Source organism: Cebus imitator, unplaced genomic scaffold (assembly GCF_001604975.1).
Source record: "Cebus imitator isolate Cc_AM_T3 unplaced genomic scaffold, Cebus_imitator-1.0 Scaffold1, whole genome shotgun sequence".
NCBI lineage: Eukaryota > Metazoa > Chordata > Mammalia > Primates > Cebidae > Cebus > Cebus imitator.
The window spans coordinates 709,983-729,084 of record NW_016107316.1 but is presented as its reverse complement, the minus strand read 5'-3'; the positions used below and the strand labels follow the sequence as shown (position 1 = coordinate 729,084).

The window sequence follows — 19,102 nt, the reverse complement described above, 5'->3', positions numbered from 1 at the left end:
GTTTCACCAGGTTGACCAGGATGGTCTCGATCTCTTGACCTCGTGATCCACCCGCCTCGGCCTCCCACAGTGCTGGGATTACAGGCTTGAGCCACCGCGCCCGGCCTGTCTGTACTGTCTTAACACAAGTAATAGCTGAGGTCCTAGTAATGGTTAAGCCCTGAAGTTCAGGTGTCAACTCTGTCAGTGGAGAAACCAGCTGAGGCTCAGCATGCATGTGCCCATGTTCATCTCCACCCCATTACCTTTTTTTAACTGTTCATTTGGTTGTGAAATTGGAGTTTAATGATCTCTGGAGGTTCAAAAATCTGTTTTTGGGAAATCTAACAGTCCAAAATTCTTTAATTTTGTTTTTGTATTTTGTTAATAATTTTAAAAATAGTATGAATATATTCTGGATCATGTGGACGGTTACTTTCTGATTTTTGTGTCCACATGTACATTTTTCAAATTATAATTTCATGGGTGCTAGTGGATAGGCAGCCTGTATTGTGTTTAATTCCTTAATTCAGGGTTCTCAAATAGGAATCAGGTTTCTTGTCTCCACAGCCCTGTGGCCCTGCCCTCTTCTCCTTATCACCTCAAAAAAAGGATTTATTGGGATCTGAGCAGTTTTTTTCCCTCTAACTCAAGTTTGAAAAACATTTAGCCCGTGTAAGGACAGATTGAATTAATGTTAATGGTCAGTTACTTGGAAGATCTGTATGTAATGGCAACTTGGAAGCTCTCTTGGGAGTTACGTTACCTGGGGTAAAGATTAGGCGGGGTCTGTGAAGGGAGATTGGGGGACAAGGGACATGGAAGGTGGACACTCACAGTTTGATTTCCCCAGTTCTCTTCTCGTTTCGTTGCTGTTGACCGTACCCTGAGTCAATCTTGTTGCCAAATGAGAAGGTGGTTAGGAGTTTCATTGCTCTCAGATCACAGTAGGCTAAAAAAGGTGGAGAGGGTGAATACACGAACAAATCAGAAGTGGTGGCAACCATGCTGAAGGAGGGAGTTCCCAGAAGCCATTTATATGGGTATGCTGCCCATGTGGTTCATAGAGTTTACTTTTAATTCTGTTGAATCTGTTACTATGCTTACCTTAAAGGCTCATATTTATGTGAATTGAACAAAGGCGGCTGACCTCATTAAATCTGACAGAGTAGTAAACCTTGTTTATTCTTTTCCCCCAAAGTGTAATTTTTAAAAGATCTTGTTTGATGTACAAAATACACTAATAAACAATAAAACAATTTTAAGATACATGTTCGTATAGGCATATTATTTTGCTGGGCTTTGATGGATTTCAGTTTGTTTATTCTTTGGTCATACACATAGCATAAACAGTTTTCAAGTTGATTGGAAAAGGGCTCATTTGAGGCAGAAATTTTCTTTGCAGCTTAATCAAGCATTTACATAAAGCAAAAATGACTAATTGAGCATTGTGGTGAAAAGGATTAGGAAACAAATTCTGGGTTCGGTTCTGTAGCTCATGCCTGAAATTCCAGCACTTTGGGAGGCCAAGGTGGGAAGATCAACTGAGGCCAGGAGTTCGAGACCAGCCTAGGCAACATAGTGAGACTCTATCTTTACAAAAAAAAAAAAAAGACATTTGTCAGGCGTGATGATGCACACCTGCAGTCGCAGCTACTCAGGAGGCTGAGGCAGGAGCATTGCTTGAGCCTAAGAGTTCAAGGCTGTAGTGAGCTATAAACCTGCCATTCCAGCCTGGGCAGTGACAGAGAGAGACCATATCTCTATTTTTTAAAAATTCTGGAGACATAAAGTTCTGGTGAACCAAGAAAGAAAAAAAAATGGAAGGAAACTATTATGCCTCACATATATTATTGTTTATAATAAAGTTCAAATATATGATTAAAAAGAGCCTGGTGCTCCCAGGGCAAAACATCCCCTTAGCAATTTCTTGGCAGCTGGTCAAGCATACTCTGCTTCATTCGACTGGCACAGCTCATGTTGGGGAGCATTTCCTGTATGAGTCTTCGCTTTTACCTATCGGTCCTCAGCAGCTTTTAAACTCCACTTATGCTCAACTCATGCATAATGTCTCATGTTTTATTGACTAATTATCGTGGATGTGTTATTTTCATTGTATGTGATATCGTTTCTGACCTAAAAATTAGAATAAATCTGCTTTTACTGTTCAAGAATAAAACGTGTGATAACATATACCTTCTGGGAGAATATAGTAGATTATTATGGAGATAATTAATACTTTCTTAAAAATTTTGTCTTCTATAGCTGATGCCATTAATAATGCTGCAGGCTTTGGTTTTAGAGGATATGACAAAAATGGAGCAGCTCGCTGGGACTTAATTTCCAATTTGAGAATTCAACAAATAGAGGTAAGTCAATCATTAAGAAGTTAGTTACTATGTATACTGTAAGTACTGTAGTTTGCTTTTACAGGTAATGCTGTGATGTTCTAGGAGTGGTATTGAAGGGTCTTTAATATTAACACTCGTTCTTTCATGTAACAAATATATATTGGTTGTCAACTATGTGCCCTAGTCACTGAAGACAATGAATAAGATAGGTACAGTTTAGTCCCTCATGGAGCTTTAATTTCCTGGAGGTTATAGACTAAGGTCAAATAGGTGGTGATCAGAGAGGGGTAAGGGTTGTGGGTGTTCATGAAACACCAGCTTCTTTGTTTAGGTGTTTGAGGGAAGAGAGTCCTAAAGAAAATGGTGTTTAAGCTGAGTCCCAAAGAAGTATGAGGCAGCCGGACACTCCAAGTAGGGGGGGCCTGGAGGCCGAGAGAGCGTGTGCAGCTCTTGTTGGTTAGTGGTTTAGGGAGCCATGAAGGGTGACTGGGAAAGTGCATGCTGGGCAGTCACATTCTTACAGCCATGTAAGACTTTTGAACTTTCTTATAAGAGTAATGGGGCACTGTGGATGGATCATACATGTAGCCAAGTGAGGTGATCATATAGGTGTTTTAGAAGGATCTGGCATATAGAATGTATTTCCCGCCAGACGCAGAGATCTCTGTTAGGAGGATTTTTGTTAATCCAAGTTGATGGTGACCTAACAACATACTGCCAGTGGGGCTAGAAACATGTAAATATATTGGATAGCTGAGTAAGAGACTCAGCAGAACTTGGTGGTAGATTGGGATCAGCAAGAGAGAATGAGTTATGACTCAGGCCCAGAAATCTGGTTTAAACAACTAGGGTTATGGTGATACCTTCCACTTAGATAAAGAATGGAGAATAGATGTGAGTTTGAAAGGACAGGTAATATCTTCAAGTCACAGACTTACTGAGTTATCCACCAGGCAAATCATGGTCAGACACTCAGCAGAGGCACCTGAGCCTGAGAGTGAAATCTGGGAACTATCAGCACGTGGCAGTTCAAGTCCTGGAAGAGAGAATGAGAAGAGGTGAGAGTCTAAAGGAGCACCAATACTGAGAGGCTGGGCAAAGGAAGGCAATTCAGGAGTAGCCAGGAAGAAAAAAGGAGAAAACCAGCTGGGCACAGTGGCTCACACCTGTAATCCCAGGACTTTGGGAGGCTGAAGCAGGCAGATTGCTTGAGCTCAGGAGTTTGAGACTAGCCTGGGCAACATGGCAAAACTACATCTTTACAAATAATACAAAATCTAGCAAGGTGTGGTGGTGAGTACCTGTAGTCCCAGCTACTCAGGAGCAGGAGGCTACAGTGAGCCGTGAACGTGCTACTGCACTGTGGCCTGGGTGACAGAGCAAAACCCTGTCTCAAAAGAGAGAGAGAGAGAGAGAGAGAGAGAGAGAGAAAACCATTGTTTTGCTAGCCTGTGAAAAGGATCATTCCAAATAGGAGAGATTACCAAAACTTGAGGTGAAGGGGTCAAGCTGGACCCTCTGATGAGCCTTAATGTTATTGAAAGTGGGCAGTCAGGCATTAAATGCCAGAGATGGGATGCCATAAGAAAAGCAGTGACATCACTGAAGTTTGCCAAGATAACCAAATCTGAATCGATCTCTAGATCCTTCTAAATTTAGAGGGGATGTGGAGTATAGAGAGTCTATTAAACACCAGATCAGATCAAAAGTGGGAAGTTCTTTGGGACATGCGACCCAAGCTATTACAGATTAAAAGAGGCTTTGGCCAAATGCACTGTATGAACCTTTTTTGGGGTCCTGATTGACAAACCAACTGGAAAAGACCTTTTTAAATAATCAGGAATATTTGAATACAAAGGGGGCTTAGATGATGTTGAGGAATTATTAATTTTGTCTGATCATGGTTTTTAAAAAAAGTCTTTATGGGACGTACATTCTGAACTAATTGCAGGTGAAGTAAGATGTCTGGTATTTGGTTTGAAGTATTCTTAACAACAGTGTTGTCAATAAAAATGGAGGAGAGGGAGAAATTGATCATTGTTGAAGTTGAATGATGGATATAGCAGTGTTTCTAACCTTTTGTTTTTTATTAACACCTTAAGGAGACTTTTGAGACACTCTTTTCCTAATAATTTCCCCCCTGAAATTTTAATACTACAGATACACAGTGTATCTGTATACCTATTGATGTATTACTGCATGTATATTTATTTATACATAAAAAAAGATATTTTTGCCCCTTAAGAACCAATTTTTATCCTCCCGGGGGCGCTATCACCCCTGCTGTTAGTGTATGGAATAAGAAAAAGTAAAGAAAGGAATTAATTTTTCTGAAGGAAAAGTGGTCATCAATGCTAAGTGCCACTGAGATACCAAGAGAAGGGCACAAATGCCTGCATCATTTATGGTTTTATTTATTTATTTTTTTTCAAGAGGAAGTGTCACTCTGTTGCCCAGGCTGGATTGCAGTAGCGGGATTGGGCTCACTGCAACCTCTGCCTCCCAGGTTCAAGCGATTTTCCTGCCTCAGCCTCCCGAGTAACTGGGATTCCAGTCACCTGCCACCACACCTGGCCAATTGTATTTTTAGTAGAGATGGCATTTCACCATGTTGGCCAGGCTAGTCTCAAACTACTGACCTTATGCGATCCACCCGCCTCGGCCTCCCAAAGTGCTGGGATTACCAGCATGAGCCACCGCGCCCATCCTTGTTTATGGTTTTATGAACAACAGTTTCAGGAGAGGGATTGGCATAAGGGCCAGATTATACAACTCCTAGGAGTTCATTTTCCATAAAGGGAAGAGGATAGAAACAGGGGAGTAGCTAAGGGGAACAGGGAATTGAGAGCTGTTTAATTTTGTTTTAAAATGGAGAGATTGAATGTGCTTACTGATTAGGAGACGATTTGAAGGGGAGAGTGTGAAGCTCTCCCTGTAGCTGAAGGAGCGAGAGATCTATTGATCAATGAAGTCCCTGAGAAGATGGAAGTGGAGAGACTGGCCCTAAAGGAAAAGGGCCACCTCTCGTTATAAAGACAGGACGGAGGGCAGGATAAGTGTGTGTGCAGCTGAGTGTGTAGTTGGATGGTGAGAATTTGGAGTCTGATGATTTTATATCATCTCTATAAAGTAGGATGCTACCTTACCTGTTGTGAGGGAGGAAGGAGGTGAGAGGACCAGAGATACAGATGGCGTATTAGGTTGAATAGTGAAATTGCTGACACTTACCTCTTCTTGATTTTATTTTAAAAAAAGAGAAAAGAAAATTTCAAATGGTTCAGTCCAGTAGCTTTTTTCAGGAAGAGGAGAATGAACTAGTTGTCTAGGAAAACAGGATTATTTGGTAGGTTGAGGGCTCAGTTGCGGTGGAGAACCATGAACGTAAGACAAAGGTCTGGAATGTGGTGATACTCTGCAAACAGCGTGCAGATGTTTCCAGTGGGGCGGGTGGACAGTGTGGTTGATCTGGAGTTAGGATTTTGATAGGGAGATGAATGAAAGGAAAAGAAACAAAAACGTCAAAGATTCTGATGTAAAAGCAGTAAATAATGAAACACAATATCTAAAATAGTCAGAAGTCAAGACCAGAGAAAGAGAGAGTTACACAGGACAAAAGTAGGCCGGAGACCAAGGGTTCCCTCTATGATCAAAGAACAGCGTTAGTGGGAGTAACTGGAAAGATAGGAGGCCCTGAGAGATCTGGGTGGGGAGATCTACTCTTTCAGGGGCAGCACAGAAACAGGCAGCCCCAAAATTCAGAGTAGCCAGGGCACTGAGAGACAACGGCTGGGCCGGTTGTTGTGGTAGATGTCTGCCTCACCCAGAACCATGGCAGAGCATGGCGGGAAGGAGATAATGAGGTGGGTACCCCAGTCTTCAGTGTGAGAGGGAGGCCATCAGAAGGCATTTGTACACTGTCTCAGGAGTTCCTTTGGAAGAATTCCATGACAACCCTTGTAAATGTTAACATACAGGAGAAAATGGTGACAATCCATTTACCTTGTAGTGTTCCCAACAATAAACTTCTCTTACATAGAATGATGTTACTATATTAGAAAAACAGGATTAAGGAAAGAGAAATCACTATACTACCATTGATGTTAAGCAATTTTTTGTTTTAATATTTTAGCATAATATATTATTACTTATATTTAAAGCTTCATTATTTTGTGACACAAAGAAAAAAGTTGCCTTTTTTTTCAGATGTCAACAAGTTTCAAGATGTTTCTTGATAATTGGAATATTCAGACAGCTCTTTGGCTCAAAAGGTGCGTTCCTTCAAAAACAATCTTTAGATGTGTTTTGGCATCTAGTTCTTAAGGTTGAGCTTCACTGAATTCAGGTTCTTGATTAAACTAATGGTGTTGAGTGACATTGTGACCTCAGTGTCACCCTTGGAAACATTATTGGCCTCCTCCTAGGCAAGTCAGTGTAGAATCAGAACTGTTTTGGCCTGAGTCCTGAATGCAGCTCTCCTGCATGTGCAGCTATCCTGCCCTCTCAGCCTCCTGTAAAGGCCTCCACCAATGTTGGAGGTCACCAGTGTCCTCCTTTGCAGTTTCTGATCCCATTCAGTAGAGATGTGGTTTAAATTCAAAAGTGCCGGCACAAGCACAGTACTTGTGCCCTGGGTACTCCAGAACAGTCCCAGTTTTAAAGGTTTCAATTCAACAGATTTTTCTTAGTCAAGGGATACAAAGACCAGTAAGACAAAAAGACCTAGCCCCTCAAAGTGAAAGAGTTCACAGCTTTGTTAAAGACACGGCTGTGTAATCAGACACGTGCTATTCCCTGTGGTGAGGATTAGGAGAGAGAAAGCAGGAACAGCGAGGGCACAGAGGGACGCAGGAGGAACTTCCTGGACGTGGTGGGTGCTTGAGCTGAGGTTTCTGTCGGGAGGGTGTCTCATGAACAGGGTAGAGGCAGCCCAGGCTGAGTGGAGTAACAGGTGTGAAGGACAGAGCTGGGGAACGGCACAGAATCTCCCAGGGATCTCTTACCGTCCCTGTGAGCGCATTGCCCTATCTTGAATTTATTTCCTAAGAAAAGGCCCCTATAGTGATAAGGCGCTCAGCAGCCTTCTTTTATAGTGTCCCTTTTTAATGACAAATTAAACATCTTTATCCCTTGAGATGACTAGCATGTGCTATCATCTCTTCAGGGTGCCTGCCAGTCTCCCCAGGGGCTGCAGATCCTCTGAGCTAATCTGTTATTTTTTGTTATTGTTATATTTTAAATTTGATACCTTAGGGAAACTTTATTTTCATCTGAGTTCTCTAACCCTGTTAATAGGAAAGCTCAGTCTGCCTGTCAGAAGGAGTAGTGTTATTAGGTCAGTTGAAAGTTACTGATATATATTTTTTTAAAAAGTAATAAAATAATGTAGGACAAAAATAACCTTAACATTAGTTAAAATTTATTCTTTTTGTAAATTGTATAGACTCCCAAATACTAGAAATGATCATTTTACTTACTATATATACCAGTAAGACGATGGGAATTTATGTTCCTAAATTTGACACTTAATCACTGTAGCCTCCCTGAGATCACAGCTAAGTTATTGCCTAGGATAAGTTGTATTTGTTTCTCTAGTTACCCTAAATCCTGTCAGGTAATAAAAGAATGATCATTGCAGGCTTTGTAAACTCGGGTCACTCACTCCGCTTGGCTCTCCATGTTTTTCATGGTTTCTAGGGTGTGTTATGAACGAGCCTCCTTCAGTCCAACTATCCAGACGTTCATTCTCTCTGCCATTTGGCACGGGGTATACCCAGGATATTATCTAACGTTTCTAACAGGGGTGTTAATGACATTAGCAGCACGAGCTGTAAGTATCAAGAATTTTATTTTACAATTCAATGGTCCACTTAAACTGTTAAAAAGGCTGAGTACATCTCTGTTAGAAGGTTTATCTTCTTTCCTTGGCCATGATCAGTATTGTCCTTTCCACTAGAAGCAAGGTGTGTAACTGCATGTTTGCTGAGCACACACCACAGGCTAGGCTCCATGCCCAGTTCCTGTGAGGAGAAAACATGTTTCTGTGTGCCTGGCAGGTAGGAGGCACTCACAAAATGTTACTTTGTCTTTACAGAATTTTCTGAAGGAGAGATAAAAACTGAGTTAAATAAAGATGATCAGAATGGGCAGGTTTATTTTAGAAATGTTTCCTGAAAGCGTAACCTTTGAGTCCTCTCTGAGATGAAGAGTTGACTGTGGGTAGGCCAAACTGGTAGATGAGCTGTGGCCAGGTAGATGCCACACTGGAAATGGGGCACTGTTCTTTAGAGTATTTGCCTGGATAGAACCTAGAGTAATATTTTGGGAAACATTGAGAAATTAGGTTGGTGACATGAGAGAGGTAAGGAGAAGGGTAATTTAGTGTAAGCCCTTGAAAACCAAGGAATGTGACATGACAAAAACCATGTTTGAAACAGCTGCTTGTGGTACCTAGAGGTAAGAGGGCTTCATTTAACAAACTAGCAGATATTTACCCTGTTCCATTTTAAGGTACTTTGGGGTGGATAAGTTGTATGTGTGTATACATACCTTATGCATGTGTGTGTATGTGGACGTGCATATGCACCACAAGCCATGTGTGACAGATTCCATGGGTGTTACAAATACTAAGTAGCATAGGTGTTTGGAGATGGAAGAGATCTCTTTTGGTTAGGTTAACTAGAGATGGCCTCATTAGAAAGGTGTTTGGATCCGGACTTTGAGAGATGAAAGTTATCTCAATAGTGAGTTAAGCATAATGGGGAAAAAATGACATTCTAGGCATGGGAAGGACATTAGCAAAACCAAGTTTTGAACAGCAAGCAGAGAAGAAGCCTAATCCTATTCTGTCTGCAATGGGAGGGGTCAGGTATAGTTTTTAAGTGCAGGAATGGAATGCTGAAAGCCCATACCCCAGGACAGATGGATTTGTCATTGGTGGACAGGAGGGAATCAAGAGCAGGTGACTGCCATGGTGGTGAGCTAGGCAGGAGAGAGCAGTGCCTAGCCACTAAGAATGATGGGCTCTGTGTGGAAGGGCAGTAGCCATGCACCAACTCACCTCTGAACAGTGCATGTGGTGTTTTCAGAGCAGGGCTGTGTCTCACCTATATAAATATATTTGACAAGAAAAATGTTTGGTTAAGTTTGAACATTTCAAAACAAATGTTTTGACTCTTTTGAAAGCTGACAAAAAAGGTATTAAAACAGTGATATTTAGAAAACACCATTTCTGAGAAGTTTTTCCCACCTTCCATTAATGAATAACGTGTGTGGATGCAAATTATTTAAGTGCTGTTCAACCTAAGCTCAGTGTGGAATACTTTGTTTTTCACAAATGCGGAGGTTAAATAAGAATTAAGGATGAAGGTAAACTAAACTTTATTTATATACTATATTTTACCATATATGATTTAAGGGATCTCTAGGCAGTGTTGTCTTAAACTTTTTTGGGGGAAACTTTTTCATACAGAATCTAATCTACAGAAAATTTGCAAAGAACTTCTATATGCCCTTTACCCAGACTCACTAGTCATTTGTGTCTTCCCTGTGGTTTCTCATCCCCTCTCTCTCTCTCTCTCTCTCTCATACACAGTATGTACAATGTGTATTCACTTTTTTGGAACCAACTTTTTCCACAGTAGCAGTGCCATTGTACACTCACACCAGCTACATATGAGAGTTTCAGTTATTCCACTCCACATCCTTCAGTTGATATCACCAGTATAATTTCATAAGTAATGTTAATGTAAAGATACAGCAAATATTTTTGTTTCTTTATTTCAGATGAGAAATAACTTTAGACATTATTTCATCGAACCTTCCCAACTTAAATTATTGTATGATGTTATAACATGGATATTAACTCAAGTAGCAATAAGTTACACAGTTGTGCCATTCGTACTTCTTTCTATAAAACCGTCGTTCACATTTTACAGGTAAGTGTTACTCTTAAAACTTTGTCAGTGGGAATAACTTTATTTTCAAAAGAAAGTTTCTCGTTACTGGGTAGAATAGAAAAATAGTACCACAGCTACATTTCCTGCTGATAAACGCATTATCAGTTACGTTTTAATCCTGGGCCAATCAGTCCCAGCATTTTTCTGTGGAATGACTCATACCACTCAACCCTCAGATGAGTGATTTAGACAGAGAAATAACAGCTGGGTAACCACTGCCTCAACCTCTCCTAAATTTAACAAAAGTTTCTTAGTTTGATTGTCCTGAACTTCTTTGGGGAAAAACCCAGCTCTTTACAAAGGATTATTAATTATCTTAATTTCTTTAATCAAAGGAAAATAAGTTCTATTTTATCTGTTCCTTTTCACTGTGTCTTTTATGTTTGATCAATACGGTGGCGATCTGTATATTATAGAAATTGTCTTGTCTCAAATTCCATATTTTTATAATCTACTTACCTCCTTTCCCTGCCCCACCAAATTCCACTCCGCCGTATTAGATAATGATATTCTAGAGGTCAAAAATGTTATTCTTTTATAAATTTTTTATTATTCTAGCATTTAGAATGACCTAGCGCAGAGTATATAGTCAAAAAATTATTGAATCAAATATGACAATAATTATACTGGAAGACATTAAGTAAGTCCTGCTAAAGGTTCCATTTTAGCAAAATTAGTAAATGTTTAAAAATGTGATTGGGCTGTTGGTTAGATTTTCTGTCCCAGGTACTTTGTTCAGAATTACTTGAATTTACAGCTATAAATACAGTTTAGGTTACATTTTGTTTATATTTAATTTGAGGAATGATGTCTCCAGTAATATTTTTATAATATGGCTTTTCTTTTTCATGAAAGTAACCATCAAGAAGCAATATTGCTTCCCTGTCACTCACCTCATTAGAATATTTGTAACTTAGAGATAGTAAATAGCAGGTGAGGCCAGACTAGTAAAAGTCTTAACTATCTCCACATTTTCTTTGTTGACTCAACTTCTAATTCTCTGGATTGGGGAGATTTTCAGATTGCTACTGCTATTAATATGTAACTTTTTGTTATTATTCTGTTTAATCATGGTTTTATGACTCTTACAAAGGAATGTAATATGCTCTCTAGAATCAGGCTTCTAAGCAGCCAGGGTTTATCCAGTGCTATAAATACCCACGGGCCCACACTGTCAGGTTTCTTCTCCTGAGGGGGAAAAAATAAGAATGTAGTAAATAAATACATCCTAAGGTGGGCCACGTGACGTTTTGACAAGTGTGCAGTTATTAAGGATTATTAATTTATCAAATTTTAATAAACTTTTTCCCTTTTTATTTTAGCTCCTGGTATTACAGCCTGCACATCCTTGGTATCTTAGTATTATTGTTGTTTCCAGTGAAAAAAACTCAAGGAAGAAAGGGTACACATGAAAATATTCAGCTCTCACAATCCAAAAAGTTCGACGAAGGAGAACATTCTTTGGGACGGAACAGTTTTTCTACAACAAACAATGTTTGCAATCAGAATCAAGAAATAGCCTCGAGACATTCATCACTAAAGCAGTGATGGGGAAGGCTCTGAGGGCTATTTTTTAATGTTAACAGAAACCAATCTTAGCACCTTTTCAAAGGTTTGAGTTTGTTGGAAAAGCGATTAACTGGGGGGAAATGAGGCAGTTATAGATGAGGAATTTCCTGTGCACCAGATTGGAAATAGAGTGAAACAAGCCCTCCCACGCCATGTCCCTGTGGGCCATGCCTTATGTAAGAATATTTCCATGTTTCAGTGGGCACTCCCAACCTCAGCACTTGTTCGTAGGGTCACTCGTGTGCACTGTTGCTGAATGTACGTTGCGTATCCCAAGGCACTGAAGAGGTGGAAAAATAATCGTGTCAATCTCGATGATAGGGAGAAATTAACTTTTCCAAATGAATGTCTTGCCTTAAACCCTCTATTTCCTAAAATATTGTTCCTAAATGGTATTTTCAAGTGTAATATTGTGAGAACACTATTGCAGTAGTTGATGTTGTGTGCTGTAAAGGAGTTTAGGAGGAATTTGAAACAGGATATTTAAGAATGTGGATTTTTTTTAAATGCAATAAACATCTCAGTATTTGAAGGGTTCTCTTAAAGTATGTCAAATGACTACAATCCATAGTGAAACTGTCAACAGTAATGGACGCCAAATTATAGGTAGCTTATTTTACTGGAGGATTTAATTACCTTGTACAGTCAAGGAGCACTTCCAGAAGGAATTTCTTAAAACATAATGAAAGGTTTGGTAATGTGATATTTTAAGCTTACTCTTTTTCTTAAAAGAGAGAGGTGACGAAGGAAGGCAGGAATGAAGCGCTGTGTGGCCTCCAGTGGAACGCACAGGGTGGAGACGTGGATCTGCAGGCTGCTTCTCCCCCACGCCAGGACTCTGTGCCATCCTGTGAGACTTAAAAAAAGTTGGATAACTTTGTGATACTTCAGACTTCTAAATGAAATTTGTCGGGCATAAATTATGTAGGATTAGAGGGTTTGAAAATAATATTGGTAGGTTGCTCAAAGGTTTCGAAAGAGAAATTGCTAGGTAGGTTACTATCTGGCTAATCAGTTTCTTATCCTTGACAGTTTAATTTATATTGGGGAAACTTTTAGGGAAATGAAAACTAAAAGTCATTAAGTCTTGGTGACATTTTTTGAGAATAATATAAATTCATTTTCAAACCCTTCTCACATTAAAATTTTGCTGTGAACTCTTACTAAAATCAGTTACAGATTCTGTAAGTAGGAAAATATGCTTTTATTTTGTGGGCCATTTTTACCATGATTAATCTTGCCTTGGATTACTAGGTGTCTTCTGTGATCCCACAGAGGACTGTGGTGGCCACAGTAGCTGAAAGCAGGAGAGTGGGATTTGATGCCAGGCAGTGGAGTGACCTCAGCCCTGGATTGTGTCTCCTCCCTGTGATAGGGGTGGGGGGAGTCTTCAGATTTCACCTTTATTTGGCCTCTCTATGGAACTTACTTTTCTTTTTGCCTTAAATGTTTAATGAAGTGCAAGTTTTCTGAGGTGGGTTTCTCTCTCTCTCTCTTTTTGTGGTGGGTGGGGTCACTAATAAATTTGCAAATGAAGTTAAGGACACAGCAACCATCTGGTGTATGTTATGTAATACTTCATTTAAAGAAGAAAGAAAAGCAAATGCACTTGCAACTTTTGAGGTCTCAGTAAGCAAAAATGTTCATGTTTCTTTTTTGAAGTTGAGAAATGTCCTAATCTATTTTTATTTTTCTAAAAGTAAATGTTTTCCATCTGATAAGGCTAGCCCTGCCATTCCTTCTCAGGAAACAAATCGATAGCTAAATAAATTTTCTCTGTTTTCCCATGCGTTGAAATTATGTTGGCTGGGTGTGGTGGTTCACGCCTGTAATCCCAGTACTTTGGTAGGCCAAGGAGAGTGGGTCACTTGAGGTCAGGGGTTCAAGACCGGCCTGGCCAACAAGGTGAAACTCCGTCTCTACTAAAAATACAAAAATTAGCTAGGCGTGGTGGAGAGCGCCTGTAATCCCAGCTACTCAGGAGGCTGAGGCAGGAGAATTACTTGAACCCAGGAGGCAGAGGTTGCAGTGAGCTGAGATTGCGCCACTGCACTCCAGCAGGGTGACAGAGGGATACTCCATCTCAAAAAAAAAAAAGAAAAAAGAAAAAAAATTTTGCCAGCTGTATATGTGAACATTCTTTGTTCATGGAAAGTGTGTGCCCTGTAAAATGTCTGCTCAGTTTAATTAATGTCGCAGAGAATCCGATTGCTATTAAGAGAAAGTGAACAAATTAAGAATTTAAAGGACAGGTTCAGGCATGTCATAAGTGAAAACGAGAAGGCTTAATACAAACTTGTTGGGCTTTGTTTTTTTGTGTGTGGTTTTTTTTTGCGGGGGTAGGGGTTTCAGCCTATCTAGCCATTTACAAATAATCACATTTCTGTTACCTGAACTTACTTTATTTCTCAGTCTGTAAGCCTGTGTCACTGTTACCTATTTCTTGCTCAGTGAATATAATCTTTGTACTGTCATCTAGAAAGCAACATATTTGATTGGTTTTCCAGTTCCTTTGAAGATGATAATTACATGTGCAGTTTGACTAATTTTCATCCCCCTGAATCAACAACTACTTTTTTTTATGAAATGGTTTTTGGATAGCTCTCCTCTAGTTTGGAGAAGTAATAATCACAAAGATTAATATTTTGCTTCTGGTACTTAGAGTAGAAGAATTTTAAACTGGCATGTCTATTCCTGTTAAATAGAAAGGGATTCATTGTAATATATGCTTGCTTTTTTTTCATCAGCAGAATAAGATTCAATGTATATTTATGTTATATATTTTCCACTATTCAGGTATCATGAAATCACTCCAGAGATGATCAATCAATATCATATTTGTACTTTTGGTTAATTATATATTACTCAGGGAAAAAATGAACAAAAATAATCATTCATCCTTCAATTTTATTTTCTTGAAACAAGAGTTAGTTTAATTTGGTATGCCTCAGCTGTCACCATTTTATAAGTGGCTCATTCTGTTTTTAAAGTAAGTGTTTTTATTGGAACTCAGGGTAATTGGGGTAATTTATTTAGCTTCTAAAATATCCAGCAGGATAGAGAAGATTTATTTGGCTTCAAAAATGTCCAGTGACCACTACTCTTATTAGCCACTACTGTCCATTTGACTCAGAAATATATTTATTCTTGGTCTCCACCATGTGTGACACTCACAGGATTTCCACACATACCACTTTTGAGAAAAATGTGCAGTAAAAAGGAGGTTTCCACAAAGTGATAGCTTACATTTAAGCACTAGCTGACCTGGGAGGAGACCTAGATCTTCGTTCTGGTTCTGTCTTTCATGAAACTGAGGACTTGGAGGAGCACCTGTCCTGTAGACCCCAAGTTTCTCAGCCATAAGCAAATGAGTTAGTTCTAAGAGTTCAGCACCAGTTGTGTGTCATGACAGAGCCATTAGCAAGGTCTGTAGGATTCAAGGACTTGGGCAGGTTCACAGTCGACACGATTGTCAAGGTCATTGACTTTTACTACTTGAGCTCAAAGCCCTGACTTTTCAAAGGGTTGTCATGGTATAACAGTGAAATCCCTTAAATCAGAAGGCATGGCAACATACTTTTTCTACTGGCAATAGCTCTTACAATGAGTGTTTCATAATCAAATAGTCTCTGCTGAAGAAAACATGTTTTCCTTTTGCTTTCTCTGCTTTTTTGGTTTTTGTTTGTGCTGTGTAAACTTGGAGAAGATATATGCTATGAGATATTTTATACAGACTAGTGACTACTGAACAGGGTTTGCCACCATATAACATCTCAAAGCTATTCAAAACATATGTAGTTTAGTTATACCTTATTTTAAACTACAGAAAACAATAGCTTTAAAATTTTGCCATTAAAATAATCATAAATTTATAGTTTTACTTGAGGACTAGATCACAGTTTTAGGACAAAAATCTTTCCTATTTAAAATTCATAGTAAATATTCAGTTTGTATCTTCATGAACAAATCTGGACATTTATACATTTTTGTTTCCTAATTATCATCTGTTCACAATTAGTTGGTTTCAACAGTTCTACATTATAATTGAGAGAAAAATTACTTGAGAGAATAATTGTTTCAGAATGGTGCCTACTATTTTGTGTCAGCTAAAAATTTGTCCAGAGTTTTAGATATAAATCAGTATTTCATGGGGTTTTATTCAGGCATTAATAGTTCTTCCTGGCTGAAATTTAATACGTCAGATGTAATATAGGTGCAGAATCCTAAATAACACTGTGAGATGTAACCTTAACTGCCCTCAATACCTTATAAAACTGATACACTTAACCCAGTGTGCATGTAATGAGTGGCTGGTGGTTGATGCCCTCATCTTAGATGCTGAAATTTCTGTTTTCTACAGCCCTTGTAAAAGTGGATGTCTTGATCAATGCGTACCTCCAGTGCGGACAGAAAAGAATTGTGTTTAAGAATAGAAAAATACACCCTGAAATTTAATAGATTAGAATGTAGAGGGTCTCTACAGTGATTTTCTGCATACCAAGCAGTCAAATCTGTTTATAGAAACTCTGATTCAACAGAAATTTTAAAATGAAATTTTCCACATCGGTATTTTGTAGGAAAGCTCTTATAATCAATGCTTGAGCCTCTTTTTGAGGCTCTTCTTGTACAGAGGTTGCAGCCAATTACATTTTAATTTGGTAGACTGCTGAATAATGATTTTGTATGTTTTAAAATAATGCTTATTTTAATAGGTTTTTTTTAAACATTATGCAAACTCCAATAAAGGACTGACACGCTCCATAGGCCATTAACTGGGAAAATTTTGTGAAACACAGTCTAAATACACAGTTTTTACACCAACTAATTTGTCTTAGCTGTAAAACTGATTATAACTCTTCTTTAAGTACAATTTTGATAAAGAAAAAACGCAACACTAAGACTATCTGCTCTGTATATTATAGTGTAATGATCTGTGCAGAACCACTGTCTGCAGCTTACTCAGTGATGGACAGCCATCTCTCCAGCCACGTTTTACCAAATCGCACACTAAAAAGAAATGCAAATACTACAATGAAAAACCAAAAGTTACAGAGAAACATAAGTAAAATCACTAATCAGTTTCTTAGTAACATGTTTGAAATAGAAAAGGTAACTGACTGCCTTTCACTGTTTTATATTCACTTTTTTAGGTTAATTTTTTCTTTTATGTTAATTTTCTTAGGAAGTGCATTTGTTAATATTCCTCCCTGTCCTTTTGCATTAAAGCACAAATATATATGTTGAGAATTTGACAGACCTTTAAAATCTTCCTCTTTCCCAATTTTAAGTATTTTTGGTTCTGTGTGCACAGATTTATCAGTGAAGTACATTTGCCTCTGACTTTCTCACAAGGAAAAAGGAATCAAACATTGAACACAAATGTGTTCCAAACCAGTCTTGTCCCTCTTCTGTCGCTTTTATACGACTGCCCCTCTGAACCAGAAGGGGCATGATACAAGGCAATAGGAATGAAAGTAAAAATCGAATGAAGTGAGAAATTCTTCTATATACAGAGTGAAAACGTGGGATTTCATTCCTGCCTTCCTTTAAATGTTGTGTCTCAATCTCTGCCTAGTAGTAGTTGAGCCCTCAGTCACCCAAACATGAGGAGAGAGACCCAACTCCAGCAGCCAGAATTTAGGATTTACATTTGCCTTCCCGAGTTGAGAATAGAATGTGGTGTTCTGTGCTTTCTGTTTTTATTATTCCAAACTATTTTTTTAAAGAAGTGTTATTTTTCAACAGATTCATAAATTAGCTCTTGTATGGTAAATTAAAACTCCCACTGTGTCAGTCAAACTGTGATGTGCCAGTTTCATAACCACTGATTTCTAGTGTGTGTCAGAGCTGCACTGGTGGCTTATCGCTGGGTTTTTAAGGTGTTTTTAACTTACATGTAAGTGTTTTTTTTTTTTTCCTAATTTGTGTGTCTTTACAACTGATTAAACAGTAATTTAAAAATACATGTGTGTGTGTTTGCTAATATCTGAGGCTTTTTAAATTCCACTTATAGAACTGAATACTGGGCCTGTTATGAGAGTTAATGGTCATTTTTATAGAAGGATTCTTCAATAATATAATATTCTAAAGAGTCAATGACTCTTTAACTGCTTAAAGATTATTTAAAAGAAACGATTGGCATAAGCACCTTTGCAGATAATTAAAACAACCTTAAATTAATGTATAGTATCTGTATTCTCTCCTAAAACAGACTTGTCAAGTGAAGAAGACACTGACTTTGCTCAGCTGAAAGGGAACGCCCCTGCTCCCAGGCCCCACAGTTGGCCAGTTCTCAGCATTTAGGTGGGAGATTGTGGGTGTGGCTGCTGGAAAGAAGAGCACTGGGACTGTGCTAGACACTTGATTTCTGTGTCATCACAGACCTAGGAGAGCTTTGGAACATGCCTGGGGGCTCTTCCTTTATGCTGATGTGAACAATTGTAGGGAAATGTCTTCTGTTTTACTTTTGTGTAGAGATGCTAGGCTGAGCAATCACAGGTCCAGTCATAATGCTTTCTCTCTGGAATAGAGAAAGAATTTGATGCCAGACTTAAGTTACCCTATTTTGAGATTCAAGACCATGTTGAAATTGTGCCATGACCAAAAGCATTACAGACAGAATTCCTACCCATGTGCTGGGTAAGGAGAATAAGTCACTACCTTTGTCCTCAAGGAGTTAGTGAAGAGTGACCATATGACACCATTAGTGTTTTACTGGATGCAAAGAAGTTTTGGCAATAGGAGGAGGAGTGAGGACTCAGAGCCCAGTGTGGGAGAGCTCCGCAGCAGATTTGGCTCCTGGACCCCTGAGGAAGGCTTTTCCTGGGCTGAGAAAGAGGAGGTGGGGAGTCAGAGGAATAAAGAAAAGCTACTCCAAGAATTTTATAAAGTATTATACACAAATAGAATAAAAATATAAGCAAGTTTAGATCTTTTATGTATCAACAATATGTCTATCTGTTTAATAACTTTTCCCCCAGTTGGGAAAAGGAGCAATAGGAAATTAGCCAAATTTTTAAACCATCAGTGAAATATTTCAAGCAGGTGTTTCAGTACAGAGAGATATAAGAGATACTCGTGCCCACCCTCAGACGGAACAGATGTTAGTGCTTTGCCACGTTAGATTCAATTGTTTTTTCTGTATAGGAAGGATGTTGCACATAAGGACAGCATACCCACCTGTCCTGGCCTTCTCTCCTGCTCAGGGGGCACCAGCGATGTCAGCACGGGTCTCTTTGGGAGCCTTTG

At 38.9% G+C, this 19,102-nt stretch overlaps 1 protein-coding gene across 3 annotated transcripts in view; it reads left to right on the top strand.

Annotated features, from left to right (window-relative positions):
- The window catches only part of MBOAT2 (membrane bound O-acyltransferase domain containing 2), a 138,661-nt gene extending 120,844 nt beyond the window's left edge, over positions 1–17,817 (top strand). For all 3 annotated transcript variants that reach the window (XM_037737128.1, XM_017525074.2, XM_017525085.2), the window contains 5 exons: positions 2,245–2,348; positions 6,534–6,598; positions 8,025–8,157; positions 10,113–10,264; positions 11,608–17,817. In XM_037737128.1, the coding sequence (XP_037593056.1) occupies positions 2,245–2,348; positions 6,534–6,598; positions 8,025–8,157; positions 10,113–10,264; positions 11,608–11,833 (680 nt within the window). In that variant the 3' untranslated portion in view covers positions 11,834–17,817. The remainder of the gene's footprint in view (positions 1–2,244; positions 2,349–6,533; positions 6,599–8,024; positions 8,158–10,112; positions 10,265–11,607) is intronic.
- Positions 17,818–19,102: the final 1,285 nt, after the last annotated feature.